This window comes from Vipera ursinii, assembly GCF_947247035.1.
Source record: "Vipera ursinii genome assembly, chromosome: 3".
Lineage (NCBI taxonomy): Eukaryota > Metazoa > Chordata > Lepidosauria > Squamata > Viperidae > Vipera > Vipera ursinii.
In genome coordinates this window covers 204,977,909-204,997,103 of record NC_139516.1, presented here as the reverse complement: position 1 = coordinate 204,997,103, position 19,195 = coordinate 204,977,909, and the positions used below count along the sequence as shown (strand labels likewise).

At 44.8% G+C, this 19,195-nt stretch overlaps 1 protein-coding gene across 1 annotated transcript in view; it reads left to right on the top strand.

The window, feature by feature from the left end:
- Positions 1-9,148: 9,148 nt before the first annotated feature.
- ZFAT (zinc finger and AT-hook domain containing) overlaps positions 9,149-19,195 on the top strand; it is a 133,377-nt gene continuing 123,330 nt past the window's right edge. The window contains exon 1 of the mRNA XM_083360036.1: positions 9,149-10,783. Within this exon, the coding sequence (XP_083216162.1) occupies positions 10,765-10,783 (19 nt within the window). The 5' untranslated portion in view covers positions 9,149-10,764. The remainder of the gene's footprint in view (positions 10,784-19,195) is intronic.

Genomic DNA, 19,195 nt, shown 5'->3' with positions numbered 1-19,195 from the left:
AAAACGTGATCCACTGGAGAAGGAAATGGCAAACCACTCCAGTATCTTTGCCATGAAAACCCTATGGACAGTACCAAAAGGCAAAACGATATGACGCTGGAAGATGAGCCCCTCAGGTCGGAAGGCGTCCAATATGCTACTGGGGAAGAGCAGAGGGCTAGTACTAGTAGCGCCAGAAAGAATGAAGCGACTGGGCCAAAGCCGAAAGGACGCTCAGCTGTGGATATGTCTGGTGGTGAAAGGAAAGTCCGATGCTGTAAAGATTTTTTCTCCATAGGAACCTGGAATGTAAGATCCATGAATCAAGGCAAGCTGGACGTGGTCAAACAAGAGATGACAAGACTGAACATCGACATCTTAGGTATCAGCGAACTAAAATGGACAGGAATGGGTGAATTTAATTCAGATGACCATCAGGTATACTACTGCGGGCAAGAATCCCTCAGAAGAAATGGAGTAGCCTTCATAGTCAATAAAAGAGTAGGAAAAGCAATACTGGGATACAATCCTCAAAATGACAGAATGATTTCAGTTCGAATCCAAGGCAAACCATTCAATATCACAGTAGTCCAAGTCTATGCCCCAACCACCGGTGCTGAAGAGGATGAAATTGACCGGTTCTATGAAGCCCTACAGCACCTTATAGAACTAACACCCAGAAATGATGTCCTTATCATCATGGGGGATTGGAATGCTAAAGTAGGAAGCCAAAAGATAACCGGAATAACAGGCAAGTTTGGCCTTGGAGTACAAAATGAAGCAGGGCACAGGCTGATAGAATTTTGTCAAGAGAATACGATGGTCATAGCAAACACTCTTTTCCAACAACCCAAGAGACGGCTCTACACATGGACATCACCAGACGGTCAACACAGAAATCAGATTGACTATATGCTCTGCAGCCAAAGATGGAGAAGCTCTATACAGTCAGTAAAAACAAGACCAGGAGCTGACTGTGGCTCAGACCATGAGCTTCTTGTTGCAAAGTTTAGGCTTAAACTGAAGAAAGTAGGGAAAAGCACCAGGCCAGTCAGGTATGAATTAAATCATATCCCCGTTGAATATACAGTAGAGGTGACAAATAGATTTAAGGAATTAGATCTGATAGACAGGGTGCCTGAAGAACTATGGACAGAGGTTCGCAACATTGTACAAGAGGTAGCAACTAAAACCATCCCAAAGAAAAAGAAATGCAAGAAAGCAAAATGGCTGTCTGAGGAAGCTTTGCAAATAGCTGAGGAAAGGAGGGAAGCAAAAGGCAAGGGAGAAAAAGAAAGATATGCCCAATTGAATGCAGAATTCCAGAGAATAGCTAGAAGAGATAAGAATGCCTTCTTAAATGAACAGTGCAAAGAAATAGAAGAAAACAATAGAATAGGGAGGACCAGAGATCTTTTCAAGAAAATTGGAGAAATGAAGGGAACGTTCAATGCAAAAATGGGCATGATAAAGGACCAAAATGGCAGGGACCTAACAGAGGCAGAAGAGATTAAGAAGAGATGGCAAAATTACACAGAAGAACTATACAAGAATGAGCTTAACGTCCCTGATAATCACAATGAGGTGGTCACTGACCTCGAGCCAGACATCCTAGAATGTGAAGTGAAGTGGGCCTTAGAAAAGCTGAGCAACAACAAAGCTAGTGGAGGTGACAGTATTCCAGCTGAGCTATTCAAAATCTTAAAAGACGATGCAGTAAAAATACTGCACTCAATTTGCCAGCAAATTTGGAAAACTCAACAGTGGCCACAGGATTGGAAAAGATCAGTTTACATTCCAATTCCAAAGAAAGGCAGTGCCAAAGAATGTTCAAACTATCGCACCATTGCACTCATTTCTCATGCTAGTAAAGTTATGCTTAAAATCCTACAAGCTAGACTCCAGCAGTATGTGGATCGAGAACTACCAGAAGTACAGGCAGGATTTCGAAGAGGCAGAGGAACTAGAGATCAAATTGCCAACATACGCTGGATCATGGAGAAAGCTAGGGAGTTCCAGAAAAACATCTACTTCTGCTTCATTGACTATGCTAAAGCCTTTGATTGTGTGGATCATAACAAACTGTGGCAAGTTCTTAAAGAGATGGGAGTACCAGAACATCTTATTTGTCTCTTGAGAAACCTATATGCGGGCCAAGAAGCAACAGTGAGAACTGGACATGGAACCACTGATTGGTTCCAAATTGGGAAAGGTGTCCGGCAAGGCTGTATACTGTCGCCTTGCCTATTTAACTTATATGCAGAGCACATCATGAGAAAGGCAGGGCTAGAGGAGTCAAAAATTGGAATTAAGATTGCTGGAAGAAATATCAACAACCTAAGATATGCAGATGATACCACTCTAATGGCAGAAAGTGAAGAGGAACTGAAGAGTCTCTTGTTGCGAGTGAAGAAGGAGAGTGCAAAAGTTGGGTTGAAACTAAACATTAAGAAAACCAAGATCATGGCATCCGGCCCTCTCAATTCCTGGCAAATAGATGGGGAAGAAATGGAGGTAGTGACAGATTTTATTTTCCTGGGCTCCAAGATCACTGCAGATGGGGACTGTAGTCAAGAAATTAAAAGACGCTTGCTCCTGGGGAGGAAAGCCATGGCAAATCTAGACAGCACACTAAAAAGCAGAGACATCACCCTGTCAACAAAAGTGCATATAGTCAAGGCTATGGTCTTCCCAGTTGCAATGTATGGCAGTGAAAGTTGGACCATAAGAAAGGCTGAGCGCCAAAGAATTGAGGCCTTTGAACTGTGGTGCTGGAGAAGACTCCTGCGAGTCCCTTGGACTGCAAGGCGATCAAACCGGTCAGTCCTAGAGGAGATCAACCCTGACTGCTCTTTAGAAGGCCAGATCCTGAAGCTAAAACTCAAATACTTTGGCCACCTAATGAGGAGAAAGGACTCACTGGAGAAGAGCCTAATGCTGGGAAAGATTGAGGGCAATAGAAGAAGGGGACGACAGAGAATGAGGTGGCTGGATGGAGTCACTGAAGCAGTAGGCGTGAGCTTAAATGGACTCCAGAAGATGGTAGAGGACAGGAAAGCCTGGAGGAACATTGTCCATAGGGTCGCGATGGGTCGGACACGACTTCGCAACTAACAACAACAACATATATATATATATATATATATATATATATATATATATATATATATATATATATATATATGTTTTCGTAGATTCTCGCGGGTGTCTGTATGTGTAGATCTAGAGTCTCGGGTTTCTTCCCGCGTTCCTTTCATCTTCAGAAAGTTGTGGCGACGTTTCGACGAAATCCCATCCGTCATCATCAGGCCGGAGTGTTCCTCCTGCTGCTTCCAGGAGCAATGCGTGGTCTGGCTGTTCCTTTCCTTCCAACTGCCGGTGGGGCTGTGCTCTGACTGGGTGGAGGCGTGGGACACCCCTACCCAATCAGAAAGCAGCCACGCCTCCACCCAGTCAGAGCACAGCCCCACCGGCAGTTGGAAGGAAAGGAACAGCCAGACCACGCATTGCTCCTGGAAGCAGCAGGAGGAACACTCCGGCCTGATGATGACGGATGGGATTTCGTCGAAACGTCGCCACAACTTTCTGAAGATGAAAGGAACGCGGGAAGAAACCCGAGACTCTAGATCTACATATATATATATATATATATATATATATATATATATATATATATATATGTGTGTGTGTGTGTGTGTGTGTGTGTGTGTGTGTGTGTGTGTGTGTGTGTGTGTGTAAATGTCCGGTGTGACTACTGCCTGTTCGATAGCCTTCAAGATAGGCTGAAAACAGGAAATAAAGATTTGCCCCATGTTTGGGGCCTAGCAAGGTAATCTAAATAGTTAACATTTGAAATATATATATATATATATATATATATATATATATATATATATATATATATATATATATATATATATATATATATATATATATATATGAGAGAGAGGGAGAGGGAGGGAGGGGCTGGAACTGCTTCTTCCATTTTTCTTGGGGAAAAGGACTCAGTTATTTTCTAGGGCAATCTTGCGTGTATTTTACTCAGACCGAAGTGCCAAGGGCTACCGTTCATGCATGCATGCGTGCCAAGATTGCAGACATGGCAGCTGTGGACTGTAAAGCACTGTGAAGCAGTATATAAATCTAAGTGCTATTGCTACTGCACTTTCTTCCTTTTCGTTTCCTTCCTTCCTTTCCTCCCTGTCTCCCTCCCTCCCTCCCTCCCAGCGGTTAAAATGCAGAATGCAGGCTGACTCTGCCCACTGCCCGGAGTTCAGTCTTGACTGGCTCAAGATTGACTCAGCTTGCAATCCTTCCGAGGTCGGTAAAATGAGGACCCAGATTGCTGGGGGCAATACGCTGACTCTGTAAACTGCTTAGAGGGGACTGTAAAGCGCTATGAAGCGGTATATAAGTCTAAGTGCTATTGCCATTGCTATACTGTTCCCAGTATGTGTGCTTTAAAATGAAGGAGACCTAGAGATGTGTTTTTCACTCACTTTTTAACTTTCTGTCTTTTTCCAGATAAGCCGTCCCTGCGCCCCAAAGAATGGTAGTCTGATGTTGTAAACATCCCCGACTGGCAGCTGTGAAACATAGCTTTCAGTCCGATGTTTGCTCCTTTCGGCTACTTATAAACAACGCTGGAAGGAAAAGATCCACTATAAAGAGGCTTTTTTTCAAAGCTGGCAGGTACCGAGGTCTGCCTATTGCTTCTAGGATCTGGAATAAAGGCTTTGGCTAAGAGGAGGGGGAAAAAACAATATCTGGCAATATGGATGATAAAATTCTCTGGTTGACCTTAAAGGGGAATGTCAGATTTTTCTGGACAAGTGCTTGAGTGACCAATCCCTGGGGAATGATCCATTCTTCCTCCCCTGGATTTGTCAAGATCAATAAATATGGTTAACACATACCAGTAGTTTTCAACTTTAAGAGTTTGTTTAGTGACCGTTCAAAATTATAACACAGAGTAAAGTAGAAATTAGAATAGAATAGAGTAGGACTCTTTATTGAGAATAGAATAAAAATAGAATAGAAATAGGACTATTGAAAATGGAATGGAATGGAATAATAGAATAGAATAGAATAGAATAGAATAGAATAGAATAGAATAGAATCTTTATTGAGAATAGAACACAACAGAACAGAATAGAATCTTCTTAAAAATCTCCAGTGATGGAGCGCTGAAGGCAAAGCTGTTCCACTAGTTGATTTTCCTCACTGTCAGGAAGTTTCTCCTTAGTTCCAGGTTGCTTCTCTCTTTTGTCAGTTTCCAACCATTGTTTCTCATCCTTCCCTCTGGAGTGAACAACATGACCCCCTCTTTTTGGTGGCAGCCCCTCAAATACTGGAATACTGCTATCATGTCTCCCCTATTCCTCCTTTTCTTTAGACTAGCCCACAGGTCTGCAACCCGCGGCTCCGGAGCCGCATGCGGCTCTTTCAGCCATCTCCTGCGGCTCCCAGTCTTCTGCCATGTGCAGTCCAAAAAAAAAAAGTGGGACTAAAAAAGTTCAATCAATTCAAATATGCAGGGTAGGTGCATATCTCGCCTTGGCTCCACTCTTCAGTCAAATCCTGTTCTGCACATGCGCGTATGTATGCCCATGCGCACACATTTTTTTGTGGCTCCCAGTTTTTCCTTTTGTGAGGGAACCGGTTCTGAGTGGCTCTTTCACTGTTTCAGGTTGCTGACCCCTGGACTAGCCAAACCCAAGCCCCACAGCCATTCTTCGTATGTTTTAGTCTCCAGGCCTTCGATCATCCTAGTTGCTCTTCTCTGAACTTTTTCCAAAGCTCAAATAGTGACATATGACCATTTTTCAAGGTTACGACCATTACAACATCCCCAATTTCACGGGCTCAAAAATCAGATGCTCAGCAACTGTGTCACACTTGTGATGGTTGCACTATCCTGGGGTTCATGTGCTCCCCGTTTGCGACCTAACAAGCAAAGTCAATGGGGAAGCCAGATTCACTTAACAACCGTCTTACAGCCTTAACAATTGCCGTGATTCACTTAACAGCCGTGGCCAAAAAGGTGGTAAAGTTGAGCGAAACTCGCTTGACAAATGTCTCACTTAGCAACGGAAATTTTGGGCTGCTCTGTGGCCGTAAATGGAGGACTACCTGTACAGAGTTAGGCCACTGTTCCTTAGGGGCAGCAAAAGCCAATTGCAATGCTACTAGCCTTGAAGCAGAGAGTACTGCAAGGTCTATCCAATTCTCACTCTCCCCCCCCCCCCATGATTTTTGCTTCAATATGTTCCTTCTAAGGCTGAGCAGTGCCATTTGCTTATTTTCTTAAATAGGAAATCCTCAGCATTTCTGCTTCTTAAGACTGCAATTTTGGACAACTTGAGAAACGCCCATACACATTCATACATTCATTAAGCTTCCTGGCATACCGTTGAGAGCTGTGAATGATTACGGAAGATGAGACGTGAAAGAGAAAGAAATCCCAGATGCTTCGCTGCCATCTGAAACATTTTAAGAATAGTGCTACACGCTCCTGAACTTTGGGGTGTGTCCTGTATTTTCCTCTTTATCTGTTTTATGTTGTCACGTGTGCATGCTGCCAACTCTTACCAGTTGACCTTAGTCAGCTGCGTTAGTGTCAAGGTCAGACTGAAAAGGGCATCTCAACTTACCCCAACATTTTTTTTATTGTTGTGGTGGTGGGAGGGAATTGAAAGAGAAAGTGGCAGCAGCTGTTTGCTCCTGGGGAAAGGTAGATATTAAACTGCACAAAGAAACAACTAGCCCTTTGCATGTTTATCTGTATTCTAGTCGCAGGCAGGTGCAATCAAATTGCATTTGAAATCCAAATTTAGAATAAGAGCTGGTGATGACCAATGACAAAGCAGATTTCATCCAAATTCAAAAGGTTAATGTATTTGGGCGCCTCCATCCTAGCCTTACTTAAATACCCAAAGCACTGGAGAAGCCATTATTCATTATCCTCTAGTTGGGAGGACAACAAAATATCACTAATATTAATTATTAAGAGTTTTATAGCCCACCTTTGGGCCCTTTGGAGACTCCTGGTAGCCCAAGAAAAGGTCCACCAAGTTACTCATGTCTTGGCTTGTCCTCATGCTTTTGTTAGCTGTTCTGTATCTTTGGTTTACAGAATCCTCCTTGTTTTTTTTAATAGCCGAGCATAATTTTTACTCCTTTGTTCTTGCTGTGATGTTGTATTTCAAATATGTCCTTCGGCGTTAAAAGAACTAATAAATATTTAAAGGAAGAAAAAAGTACAGCACCCTTTTTTCCCCGCTCTTTACAAAAATGTCTGCTGCTTTAAACGTACAGGCAGTTCATTTAGTGACGCTTCAAAGTTACGACGGCACCGAAAACGCGACTTAGGCCCGTTTTCCAGAGTGATGACTTTTGCAGCATCCCCACGATCACGTGATCAAAATGCAGACGCTTGCCAACTGGTTCATACTTATGACCGCTGCAGCATCCCGGGGTGTGCGTGTGTGTCGTGTGATCTCCTTTTTGCGACCTTCTGACCAGCAAAGTCAGTGGGGAAGCCAGGTTCAACTTAACCACGGAGTTACTAACTTTTATCCAGCGATTCACTTAGTATCTATGGCAAGAAAGATCGTAAAATGGGGCCAAACTCAACTTTTAACAAAGGTCCCGCTTAATAACAGAAATTTGGGACTCGGTTGTGGTCGTATAGCCGAGGACCACCTCTGTTCTGAATGTTACGGTCGCTTGCTAACGGCGTTCGGGGGAAAGTTTAGGTTCGATAAAGGAGGCTTCACTTTTATTTCTTTCCATTGAATAGTTGGTATCTGAAAAGATTGCCGTTGATTCTTAGTTCAGGCAAAGATCCTACACACGGCTTGTGTCACATGAAATGGCTGGAGGGAATGGAAGTTTACTTCAGCTGCCTTGGAAAGACGAGCCTTGCTGAGCATCCCATGTTTTGAGGGCAAGGCAGATCATCTGCTCAACTCCCTTCCTTTTAAGTGAGGATAACCAACTACAAAAATAAATAAACAAACCAACCTACCAAAGTGACCTCTGTTCTGGGAAATGCAGCCATTTTGATCCTATGGCTGTCTTTTCGAGTGTGTTAATGCAGGCCTTCGCACGAGTGTGAAGTTCAGGACAATTGTCGCATTGGCATTAGATCCTCCCATGCTGTGTAGCTTATGGGGCAGCAAGGGATCTCTCCGGCAAGTACTTCAGCATCTTCCCGTGTGATTCTCCCAAAGGTGCTTTTTCAAGAGGCAACTTTTGAAAAACCTTTTGTTTTTCTTTGGAAGACATTTCACTTCTCATCTGACAGTTCCGTTTGTCAGAAGTGAAGAATTTTCTTGGGTGAAAAGCGAAATGTCTTCCAAGGAAAAACAAAGGAAGTCCAGTTGCCTCTTGAAAAAAGCACCTTTGGGACAACCATGACTTGGATGATTGGGAATCTCCATAAACACTTCCCAATATTATGTTTAGTCTTTAGGTCAGGGGTCTTCAAACATGGCCCTTTTATGACTTGTGGATTTCAACTCCCAGAATGCCTCAGCTAGCATGCCGGACAGTAAACTGGGGGCTATTATATTAGATAGGTACTGTCTTAACAAAATTCAATGGTGAAAAAAGTAAGGTTCTACATTTAGGCAAGAAAAGCCATATACACAGGTATAGTATAGGTCAGGGGTAGGCAACCTCGGCTCTTATGACTCATGGACTTCAACTCCCAGAATTCCTGAGTCAGCTATGCTGACTCAGGAATTCTGGGAATTGAAGTCCATGAATCATAAAAGCCGAGGTTTCCTACCCCTGGTATAGGTGGTACCTTGCTCAATAGTAGTAACTGTGAGAGGGATCTTGGAATCCTAGTAGACAATCACTTAAATATGAGCCAGCCGTGTGCTGCAGCTGCCAAAAAAGCCAACACAGTGCTAGACTGCATTAACAGGGATAAAAATCAAGATTATGTGAAGTGTTAATACCACTTTATCATTCCTTGGTAAACCCACGCTTGGAATACTGCATCCGGTTTTGGTCACCACGATGTAAAAAAGATGTTGAGACTCTAGAAATAGAGTACAAACAGCAAAGATGATGATCAGAGGACTGGAGGCTAAAACGTATAAAGAATGCTTGCTGGAATTGGGTATGTCTAGTTTAATGAAGAGAAGAACTTGGGGTGGCGTGATAGCAATTTTCCAATATCTATGGGGTTACCACAAAGAAGGGGGGGTCAACCTATTCTCCAAAGCATTTGAAGGTAGGCTTAAGAAGCAATAGATGGAATATTAAGAAGCAATCTAGAACTAAGGAATTTCCTGAGAGAACAATTAACCAGTGGAACAACCTGCCTCCAGAAGTTGTGAATGCTCCAACACTGGAAGTTTTTAAGAAGAGATTGGACAAACATTTGTCTGAAATGGTATAGGGTTTCCTGCCTAAGCAGGGGGTTGGACTAGAAAACCTCCAAGTTCCCTTCCAACTGTGTTTGTTCTGTTCTGTCCTGTCCTATCCTATTCCTACTCTATTTGGATTGCAACAACCTACTGCCAGTAGATGGCAGTCAAGAAATACAAAAATCTCCATACTTTGCTGTGCTTGGTGACCAAGGTTGTTGCAGACCCAGGGAATGTTAATAGTGAAAAACATCCATCTTCCAGTCTTTCCATTCACATGTTGTGTTTTTCATTCTTTCAAAGTTGGGATGTAGCCTTTACTGCCAAATAAAGGGGAGGTGGGGAAGGGGAGAAGCTTGACGGAAGCTTAGTAGTGAATACAAACTGTTCAGAACAATTGTTGAGTAATGTAGGGGCAATTCTTGTCACTGATGTACGAGCCTGGCCAGTTTGTCACCTTTGAGGCTTTTCAAGTAGAATAAATTGTTCTTAACAATCTGGCTGAATATAAATGGAATAAATGAGTATACCGCATGCTGTGTCTACATAAACATTCCCAAGGCAGCTCAGCTCCTGGAAGTTTGCTGAACATTTGAACGTGGCCGCTTTTGGCCAGTACAGAAACGTGGGAATCCAATCTGTTGTATTTTGATTAAAACTACAGTCCATTCCAAAAGAATTTGACTCCTGATGGGTGCAGAGACACTTCCGTGCAGTTTTCTTGGCACTGAGGAAGCGGCTTGCCCGATTTCCGTTTCCTTATCACAGCCTTTGGATCTCCTGGTGGTCCCCCATCCAAGCACTAACTGCGTCCTCTTGAGAAAAATGGCCAGTGAACGGCTACCACCAGTTGTGGTATCTTCCACCCTTCCTGGGCCTGTACACAACAGCCACGTCCAGTGTGCAGCGATTTGGGGAGCTCCCAATTTCCCGTCCGCGGAGATCGAGCGCAACTACTCTCCAGCTGCTTCGAAACTTTCTAGCGGCCACTAGGGGGCGTCGTCGTCGCGCAGGCGCGCCACGCGAAGACCTGGCTCCGCCCAACCGCGTTAAGCGAAGGGGACGGCCCCGCCCGCCGCTCTGACGTCACTCGAGGAAGCTCAAACCGCCGCCATGTCGGGCGCCGCAGATTCGCCATAATCCCGTCCGGCAGCTTCGCCCGCCGCCATTCCAGAGCGGCCGCAATTAATTTTTAGACGGGTCGGGCCCGGCATCTTTTCCATCTTTTCTTTTTTTTTTTTAAAGGCGCTTCCTGCCCCTCCGGGAACTCCGGAAAGGCGCATCGGCGGACGGCGCTTTTCCCAGGGGACGGAAGTGCGCCGACCTTTCTTTTCCCTTCTGTATCTGGCAATTCAACAAGAAAATACCCGAATTTTCTTCCCGCTCCACATCCCGGGCTGCCATGGAGTCTGCTTCGGCCGGTGAGTGGGAAAGGGGGCGGCTCGGGCCCGTCCGCGCCAAGAGCCGAGGGAGGAAAGACGCGCGGCGGATGGATCCCGGGCGGACTGGCGGGGGCCGCCCCGCACTTCCGGTTCTCTGTCGACCGTGCGGGGCGGTTGAGTGGCAGGCCGGAGGCGGATCGGGCGCGCGCGCCGAAGGGGAACCGGAAGTGTGATATCACCTTCAGTGCGCCTGTTAACCAGACCTCTTTGGGAGGGGAGAGCCCATTCCCGAGCTTCCTCCGCTGGGAAAAGTAGCACCGGGACTCCCATCCCCATCATTCCCAGCCTCCTTAGTCCATATCCAGGAGTCAGTCTACTCCTGCAGACCTCCCATGCTCGCCAGGTGGCTGATCACCCAACGTTTCCCCTTTTCAAACCTGCATGTGTCATGCAGGATGACACGTGGGAGATACGCGTGTAGGTGTGGAACCATGCTTCCCACCCCAACCCGGGCCACACGCAGATCCGTGATTTAAATCCGCCTCCCTTGCCTTTCTTTAGTGGTCGGTGAACGCAGCTCAATCTGACACCCTATTCCCCGCGCGGCCTTTCTTCTTTTGGCGCGCGGCTTGACGGGAGTTGAAGTCCAGCCGGGGGCATGCTGGGGACTGAAGTCTGGCTCTCACCTGAACGTGCAGGATGCCACCTTCCCTCCCTCCGGGGTTCCCCTTGGAAAACATCAGACCGCAGCCCGGCAAGGAAAGTTACCGGGGTCTTCAAAACCTGGCCCTTTGATGACACGTGGACTTCAACTCCCAGAATTCCTCAGCCAGCATGCCTGGCTGAGGAATTCTGGGAGTTGAAGTCCTCAAGTTATAAAAGGGCCAAGTTTGAAGACCCCAGGGGTAGGCAACCTCGGCTCTTTTATGACTCATGGACTTCAACTCCCAGAATTCCTGAGTCAGCTATGCTGGCTCAGGAATTCTGGGAGTTGAAGTCCATGAGTCATAAAAGAGCCGAGGTTGCCTACCCCTGGCCTAGGCCATAGGCCTGAATGAAGGGCCAAGTCTTTTTGAAATACCAATAGGATGGAGGTTTTCAGGGATCTGTTTGAATTAATAAATGAATAATAAAAAGCGTCAGAATTATTCTCTTTCCTTGACTCTTTTCACAGACTGATATTGGCAGGTTGGCAAGTACAATTGCCTGGCTGTGGATAACTTTTATTTCATGGACTGAGGGAAGAGTCATGAGTTTTCTTGATAGAAATTTATTGAGCTCATGAAATCATTTCAAAGCCTCTTGTCACTTGCCCTGGACACACCTGGTTTTAAAGGCAGGATACACTTTTCTAAAAATAAAATCATATCTAACTTCAGAACCATTTTTTTTATTGTAACAAACTGCCAGAATTACTTTGATGGCTTTTTTCCTGCATGCAGAGAGAATCCTGAATTGCAGGGATGAGGTGGAATAGGGCGTGCTTGATTTCATAGTATATTTATTTTATATAATTGGATAAAAACATCAGCACATAGGACTGAGTGGCTCATCATATCAGTGATAAGATTTGAATTGGGCACTCTTTGACAACTTTTGAATTCACCCTTCCAACTCTGCTACTCTGTTATTCTGACGCATTTGGAAATTGAGATGCCTTGCTTTTTTCATTCCCTCACATTGTTTCTATCTCGTATTTATTCTGCTGCCTGTATTTTGTTTATATGCCTATTTATTTACCTATCCATCTATCTTAGAGGTGTCAAACTGACAGCCCGCGGGCCGGATGCGTCACATGGAAGCCGTGCCCACCTCATTGCCGGCAATGGCAAAACCGCCCTGATATGTTGTGCGACGTCGCGAGATTGACATGTCTGATCTATCTCATACAAATGACTCTTGATGTCTTATAAGATTAAAACAGACAAACCCCGCCAAACACCCTCCCAGGCACCCAAAAGGAGTACTATGGTTTTGAAGGAAAGAAGGAGATTAATCTAACCAACATAGCACCATAGTAGACTAAATTACACCGAGCTCCCTTTGACTGGTTTTGTCCTCTTGAAACTCATTAGCTGTAGATCAGGGGTCTTCAAACTTGGCCCTTTTATGACTTGTGGACTTCAATTCCCAGAATTCCTCAGCCAGCATGGCTAAGCATAGAAACCTCTCCCTTTCCCCTCAGCGTGGCTGGCTCAGCAATTCTGGGAGTTGAAGTCCACGAGTCATAAAAGGGCCAAGTTTGAAGACCCCTGCTGTAGATCCTATAATCCCAACAGGTCACAGGTTTCCAGGTGCCTGGAAACACGACACATACCGCTCAATTGTCTAAAAGTTGAGAAATGATATACTGTACTTTTAAAGTCTCTGCCCTGACAGCTTAAGGGAAGCTGGTCCCTCAGTACCATTTGGAAAGAAAGCCAAAAATACCTGCCTTGAACGTGCATCCCTTGCTTTCCTCCTCTCTCATTAAGATAATTCCCATAATCAGAACCCACCAAATTTGCTATAAGATGCTTTTCGGTGCTTCTTCCTTTCTTTCCAATTTCATGAGCTAGTCTAGGTCCGTGTTTCTCCACCTTAGTAACTCTAAGACCGGGGTAGGCAACCTCGGCTCTTTTATGACTCATGGACTTCAACTCCCAGAATTCCTGAGCCAGCCATGCTGAGGGAAAAGGGAGAGGTTTCCAAGCTGAGCTATGCTGACTCAGGAATTCTGGGAGTTGAAGTCCATGAGTCATAAAAGAGCCAAGGTTGCCTGTTGTTGATGTTGTTAGTTGCGAAGTCGTGTGCGACCCATCGCGACCCTATGGACAATGTTCCTCCAGGCCTTCCTGTCTTCTACCATCTTCTGGAGTCCATTTAAGCTCACACCTACTGCTTCAGTGACTCCATCCAGCCACCTCATTCTCTGTCGTCCCCTTCTTCTCTTGCCCTCAATCTTTCCCAGCATTAGGCTCTTCTCCAGTGAGTCCTTCCTTCTCATTAGGTGGCCCAAGTATTTGAGTTTTAGCTTTAGGATCTGGCTTTCTAAAGAGCAATCAGGGTTGATCTCCTCTAGGACTGACCGGTTTGATCGCCTTTGCAGTCCAAGGGACTCATAGGAGTCTTCTCCAGCACCATAGTTCAAAGGCCTCAATTCTTTGGCGCTCAGCCTTTCTTATGGTCCAACTTTCACTGCCATACATTGCAACTGGGAAGACCACAGCCTTGACTAAATGCACTTTTGTTGGCAGGGTGATGTCTCTGCTTTTTAGTGTGCTGTCTAGATTTGCCATGGCTTTCCTCCCCAGGAGCAAGCGTCTTAATTTCTTGGCTACAGTCCCCATCTGCAGTGATCTTGGAGCCCAGGAAAATAAAATCTGTCACTACCTCCATTTCTTCCCCATCTATTTGCAAGGAATTGAGAGGGCCGGATGCCATGATCTTGGTTTTCTTAATGTTTAGTTTCAACCCAACTTTTGCACTCTCCTTCTTCACTCGCAACAAGAGACTCTTCAGTTCCTCTTCACTTTCTGCCATTAGAAAGGTTGCCTACCCCTGCTCTAAGAGATCTGGACTTCAGCTCCCAGAATTTCCCAGCCAGCATGAGAATTCTGGGAGTTGAAATCCAGACCTCTTAAAAAGTTACAGCGCTAAGGCTGGAAAGCGCTGTTCTTTCTAGGTTAGCGTTTCCAGCTTGTTTCTTTTTAAAGTTTTCCGTAGAGTTGCAGTTGAGTTTTCTAACGCAGTAGTCATCACTAGAGGCCGCTGTTAACATTCTGAAGACAGCTACTTCAAAAAGGAACCCACTCAGGATTTAACTTAAAAATCAAGACTGTATTTAACCCGTTAGGTTGTTTTAACTCTTCGTCAGGCTGTAAGATAGACGATCAGGAATTGTGCTTAAAACAAGTTTGCAATTTTCCAGCAATTTCAGGGTAGATGCATTTTTTTTTTAAAAAAAAGATTCTTGAGAAGCATTGTGTTTATTCTAGCAATGGCTGCAGTAATAAAGAATGCAGAGAGCCAGTTTGGTGTAGTGATTAAGACATTGGGCTAGAAATTGACCTCGAGCCAACCGCTTTCTCTCAGCCCTAGGAAGAAAGCAATGGCAGACCAAACTGCTTCTGAAAAACCTTGCCAAGAAAACTGCAGGGACTTATCTAGGTGGTCTCTGAAAATTGGACTTGATTGAATGGAAGAAAAAAACAAAAACACCTCACAATGAACTCAGTGTCTAAACTGGAAATAATCTACGTAATCCTGCCTTCATACATACCAAAATAAATCTCGTACCAATTTAGTGCAGGGAAAACAGCACACAGATACCTTTTATCACCAGTATCTTTCTTGGATCAGGAAACTTTGCCTGTAGCAAACAGGAACGAAGGCCCCCCTGTCTGATTAGCAAAGTGAAAATGGGACACCCTGGCTGAGGAATTCTGGGAGTTGAAGTCCACAAGTCCTAAAAGGGCCAAATTTGAAGACCCCTAGGCTAAAGTCACCCAGCCGGCTTTCATGCCTAAACTGGGACTAGAACTCACAGTCTCCTGGGGATTGGCCCAAAGTCACCCAGTTGGCTTTCATAGCTAAGGTGGGACTAGAACTCAGGGTCTCCTGGGGATTGATCCAAAGTTACCCAGCTGGCTTTTATGCCCAAGATGAAACTAGAACTCAGACGCCTGGCGATTAGCCCAAAGTCATCCAGTTAGCTTTTATTTTTTATTTTTTAATTCCATTTATATCCCGCCCTTCTCCGAAGATTCAGGGCGGCTTACAAGCTTAGCAGTAGCCTTCATTCTATGTATATGCCTGCTTATTAGGGCTTTCACACACACACCCCAAGCGGCATTATTACAAAGTCAGCCTTAATTGCCCCCAACAATCTGGGTCCTCATTTTACCTACCTCGGAAGGATGGAAGGCTGAGTCAACCTTGAGCCTGGTGGGATGCGAACCTGCACTAATTGCAGGCAGCTGGTGTTACTTAAGGAGGCATTAGCCCACTGCTCCACCAAGGCTCTGAGACGGAACTAGAACTCACCGTCTCCCATCTCCTAACCAAACACCTTAGCTACTACACCAAACTAGATGTTAGGAAGCCACAATAAAAGCAAGTTGTCCACTCATATCCTGCTTGTGAATGTTCTAATGCCCAGATGCCCTTGGGTTGCTACTATATGATACAATACACTAAACTGGGTAGATCTTTGGCCTGATCCAGCAAGACTCCAACTTTTCTGGTCTAGCTGTTTGGAATAAGGAGTTTCTATTTTACACTTTGGAAGGTGTCAATAAAGACTGATCAAAAACAGGATAGTCACATTATTAGAATCTGTTCATAAGGATGTGAAGTCCCAGCTGCCAGTTCTTTAGCTGGTGATGGCCTTCAGATGCATCAATTTCTTCTCAAGAATCTGGGATGTTGTCATGCATTGACGCAGTATATGTACAGATCCAATCAGTGTCTCCTTTTGCAACCGAAAATGAACAGTTCGTCAAGGCCCAGATTTTCTAGGTGCCACCCAAAATTTTTGGTATGGGTCGCAGTATGCTAATAACCCCTGGGTCACGACGGCTACTTTATGCCATAATCTTTCAATTTCAATTTTCAGATCTTGATACTTTAAGGCAGAGGTCCCCAACCTTTTGGGCACCAAAAGGGGAGAGGTTTTTCTGCGGACCGGAGAACAGGTGGTTTTGTGTGCTGCCTGCATCCCACGGATGGGGCTTTGCTTGTTTGTGCAGACCGGTTGCTAGCATGCCACTGCCCGGTACCGGTCCACAGACCAGGGGTTGGGGACCCCTGCTTTAAGGATATATATATATATATATATATGTAAAGTTTTTTTTTAGATTGCTAACAAAGAATTAAAGGGAGACTGATATGCATTTCAAACTTATTTGTTTTCATCAATCAGCCATACCCTTCTGAGATTCGAACAAGCATTTAATACACACACACACACACACACACACACACACACACATATATATATATATATATATATATATATATATATATATATATATATATATATATATATATATATATATATATATTTTCTGAGGTTTCCGCGGGTGTTCGTATGTGGATCTTTGGTTATTCGGGTTTTTCCCCGCGTAGAACTAAAGGTGTAGGGGCGACGTTTCGATGGAATCCCATCCGTCATCATCAGGCTGGAGGCTTCTGCTTCCTTCTTCTGGGAGAAGCATGTGGCTGTTTGTTCCTCTTTTTTAAACTGCCAGAGGGGGTGTGTTCTGTGGGTGGAGGTTGCTCTGATTGGGTGGGGGAGTAAGTGTGTTCTGATTGGGTGGGAGTGTGTTTTGAATGGTGGGTGTGTTCTGATTGGGTGGAGGTGTGTTTTGAGTGGATGGGCTGGTCTCAGCTGCCAGCCTTAGACCTGAGCTGGTGAGTTGTGCTGCTTTTGTTCGGCTTCGTGTTTGTGGTGGTGCCATGTTTTTATAGTGGGTGTCAGTTTGCTTATTGTGTGGTTTGGAGGGGTTTAAAGTGGCTGATGTTGCAGCTGTGGTTAGGTTTCTGTTTTGTGGTTGTGCCTCGTTATCATTGTGGGTTCGGATTTGCTTTTTGAATGGTTGTGTGGTGGTGATGTCATGTGTTATCATGAGTTTGGGTCTATCATTCTTGGTGGTTGGGACTCGTCTGTCAATCAAGGCGGGTTTCCAAATGGTTGGTAGGCGAGAGGTATCATCTCGTTTGTTTATGCTGTGGGGGCGTTTTTCTATCTCAATGGCTTCTCTGATTATTCTGTTGTTAAAATGTTCAATTTTGGCGATAGTTTTGGTTTTTTTAAAATCAATTTCATGTCCCGTGGCTTCAAAGTGTTGGACCAGGGATGAAGTTTGTTCTCCTTTTCTGAGTGAGTTTTTGTGCTCTTCAATGCGTGCACTTATTCTTCTGTTGGTCTGTCCGATGTATGTGGTGGGACAGGTGGAGCATGGGATTTCGTATACTCCTTGGTTTTCTAAGCCAATTATGTCCTTGGGGTTTCTTAGGATGGTGGATATTTTTCTGTCTGTGTAGAATGCTGTTTTGATGTTGTGTTTTTGGAGGACCTTGCTGATTCTGTCTGTGGTCCCTTTTAAGTATGGGAGGAGGGCTTTGCCATTTTCTTGTTCTCTGTCTTGGGTTTTTGTGGGTGTCTCTCTTCGGATTAAGTTGGTAATCGTGTTTCTTTGGAATCCATTGGCTGTTAGTACATTAGTGAGAGTGTGTAGTTCGGTTTTTTGGTGTTGTTCGTCAGCTAGGTGTTTTGTTCTGGAGATGAGTGTCTTGGCTACGGAGTTGATCTGTGCTGGGTGGTGGTGTGAGAGTGCATTCAGATAGCGGTTTGTGTGTGTTTTTTTATGGTAGATAGTGTGTCCTAGGGAGCCGTTGGATTTCTTGTAGACTAAGACATCAAGGAAGGGAAGTTGATTGTTAGCTGTACTAACAGCCAATGGATTCCAAAGAAACACGATTACCAACTTAATCCGAAGAGGCCCTTAAAATATGTTTCATCTCTGCCTTTCGCACCTGGTTTTCTTTCTTTCTTAACAATTGCACTTTAGTCAGGGACATCAATATACAGCCCTAAAGGTAAAGGTAAAGTTTCCCCCGCACATGCGTGCTAGTCGTTTCCAACTCTAGGGGCCGGTGCTCATCTCCGTTTCAAAGCCGAAGAGCCAGCGCTTGTCCGAGGACATCTCCGTGGTCATGTGGCCGGCATGACTACATGCCAAAGGCGCACGGAACGCTGTTACCTTCCCACCGTAGTGGTCCCTATTTTTCTACTTGCATTTTTTACGTGCTTTCGAACTGCTAGGTTGGCAGAAGCTGGGACGAGTAACAGGCGCTCACTCTGTTACGCGGCACTCGGGATTCGACCCGCCAAACTGCCGACCTTCTGATCGACAAGCTCAGCGTCCTAGCCCACTGAGCCACCGCGTCCCTATATACAGCCCTATTTTTCCTAAAAAGGCCATTACGATTGGTTCTATACCTTTGCTTTCTTTTGCCACAGTTGTTTTATTTCTGTTTGTAGGTCTAATGTCAGGGGTTCCCATCCGGGGGAGCGAGACGATGTTTCAGGAGGTGCCGAAACTTGGGTTTTCAAAATTATAGTGTGTACGCCATAAGTCATTGCCGTGATTTCGAACTTTTGTAAGGGGTGCGAGAACATATCAGAAGCGTTCTAGGGGCGCGGGGTATAGAAAAGGTTGCGGGCCGCTGGTCTATGTATTTTGTTATCTTCTCGAGTTCTTTCTCTTCCATTCTGCTGCCTCCATGTACTGCCACATCCACTATCCAGACTTTTTTTTGTCTTTCTTATCAACGGTTTGTCTTTTTTTATTATTGTAATTATCTTTATTGTTGTATTGGTCATTGTGAAATGAGTCTGAATGATGTACAGTAGATCTTGGTTTGGTGGCTGCAGCTTCCCTCAGCTAGCACTGTTCCAACATTTGA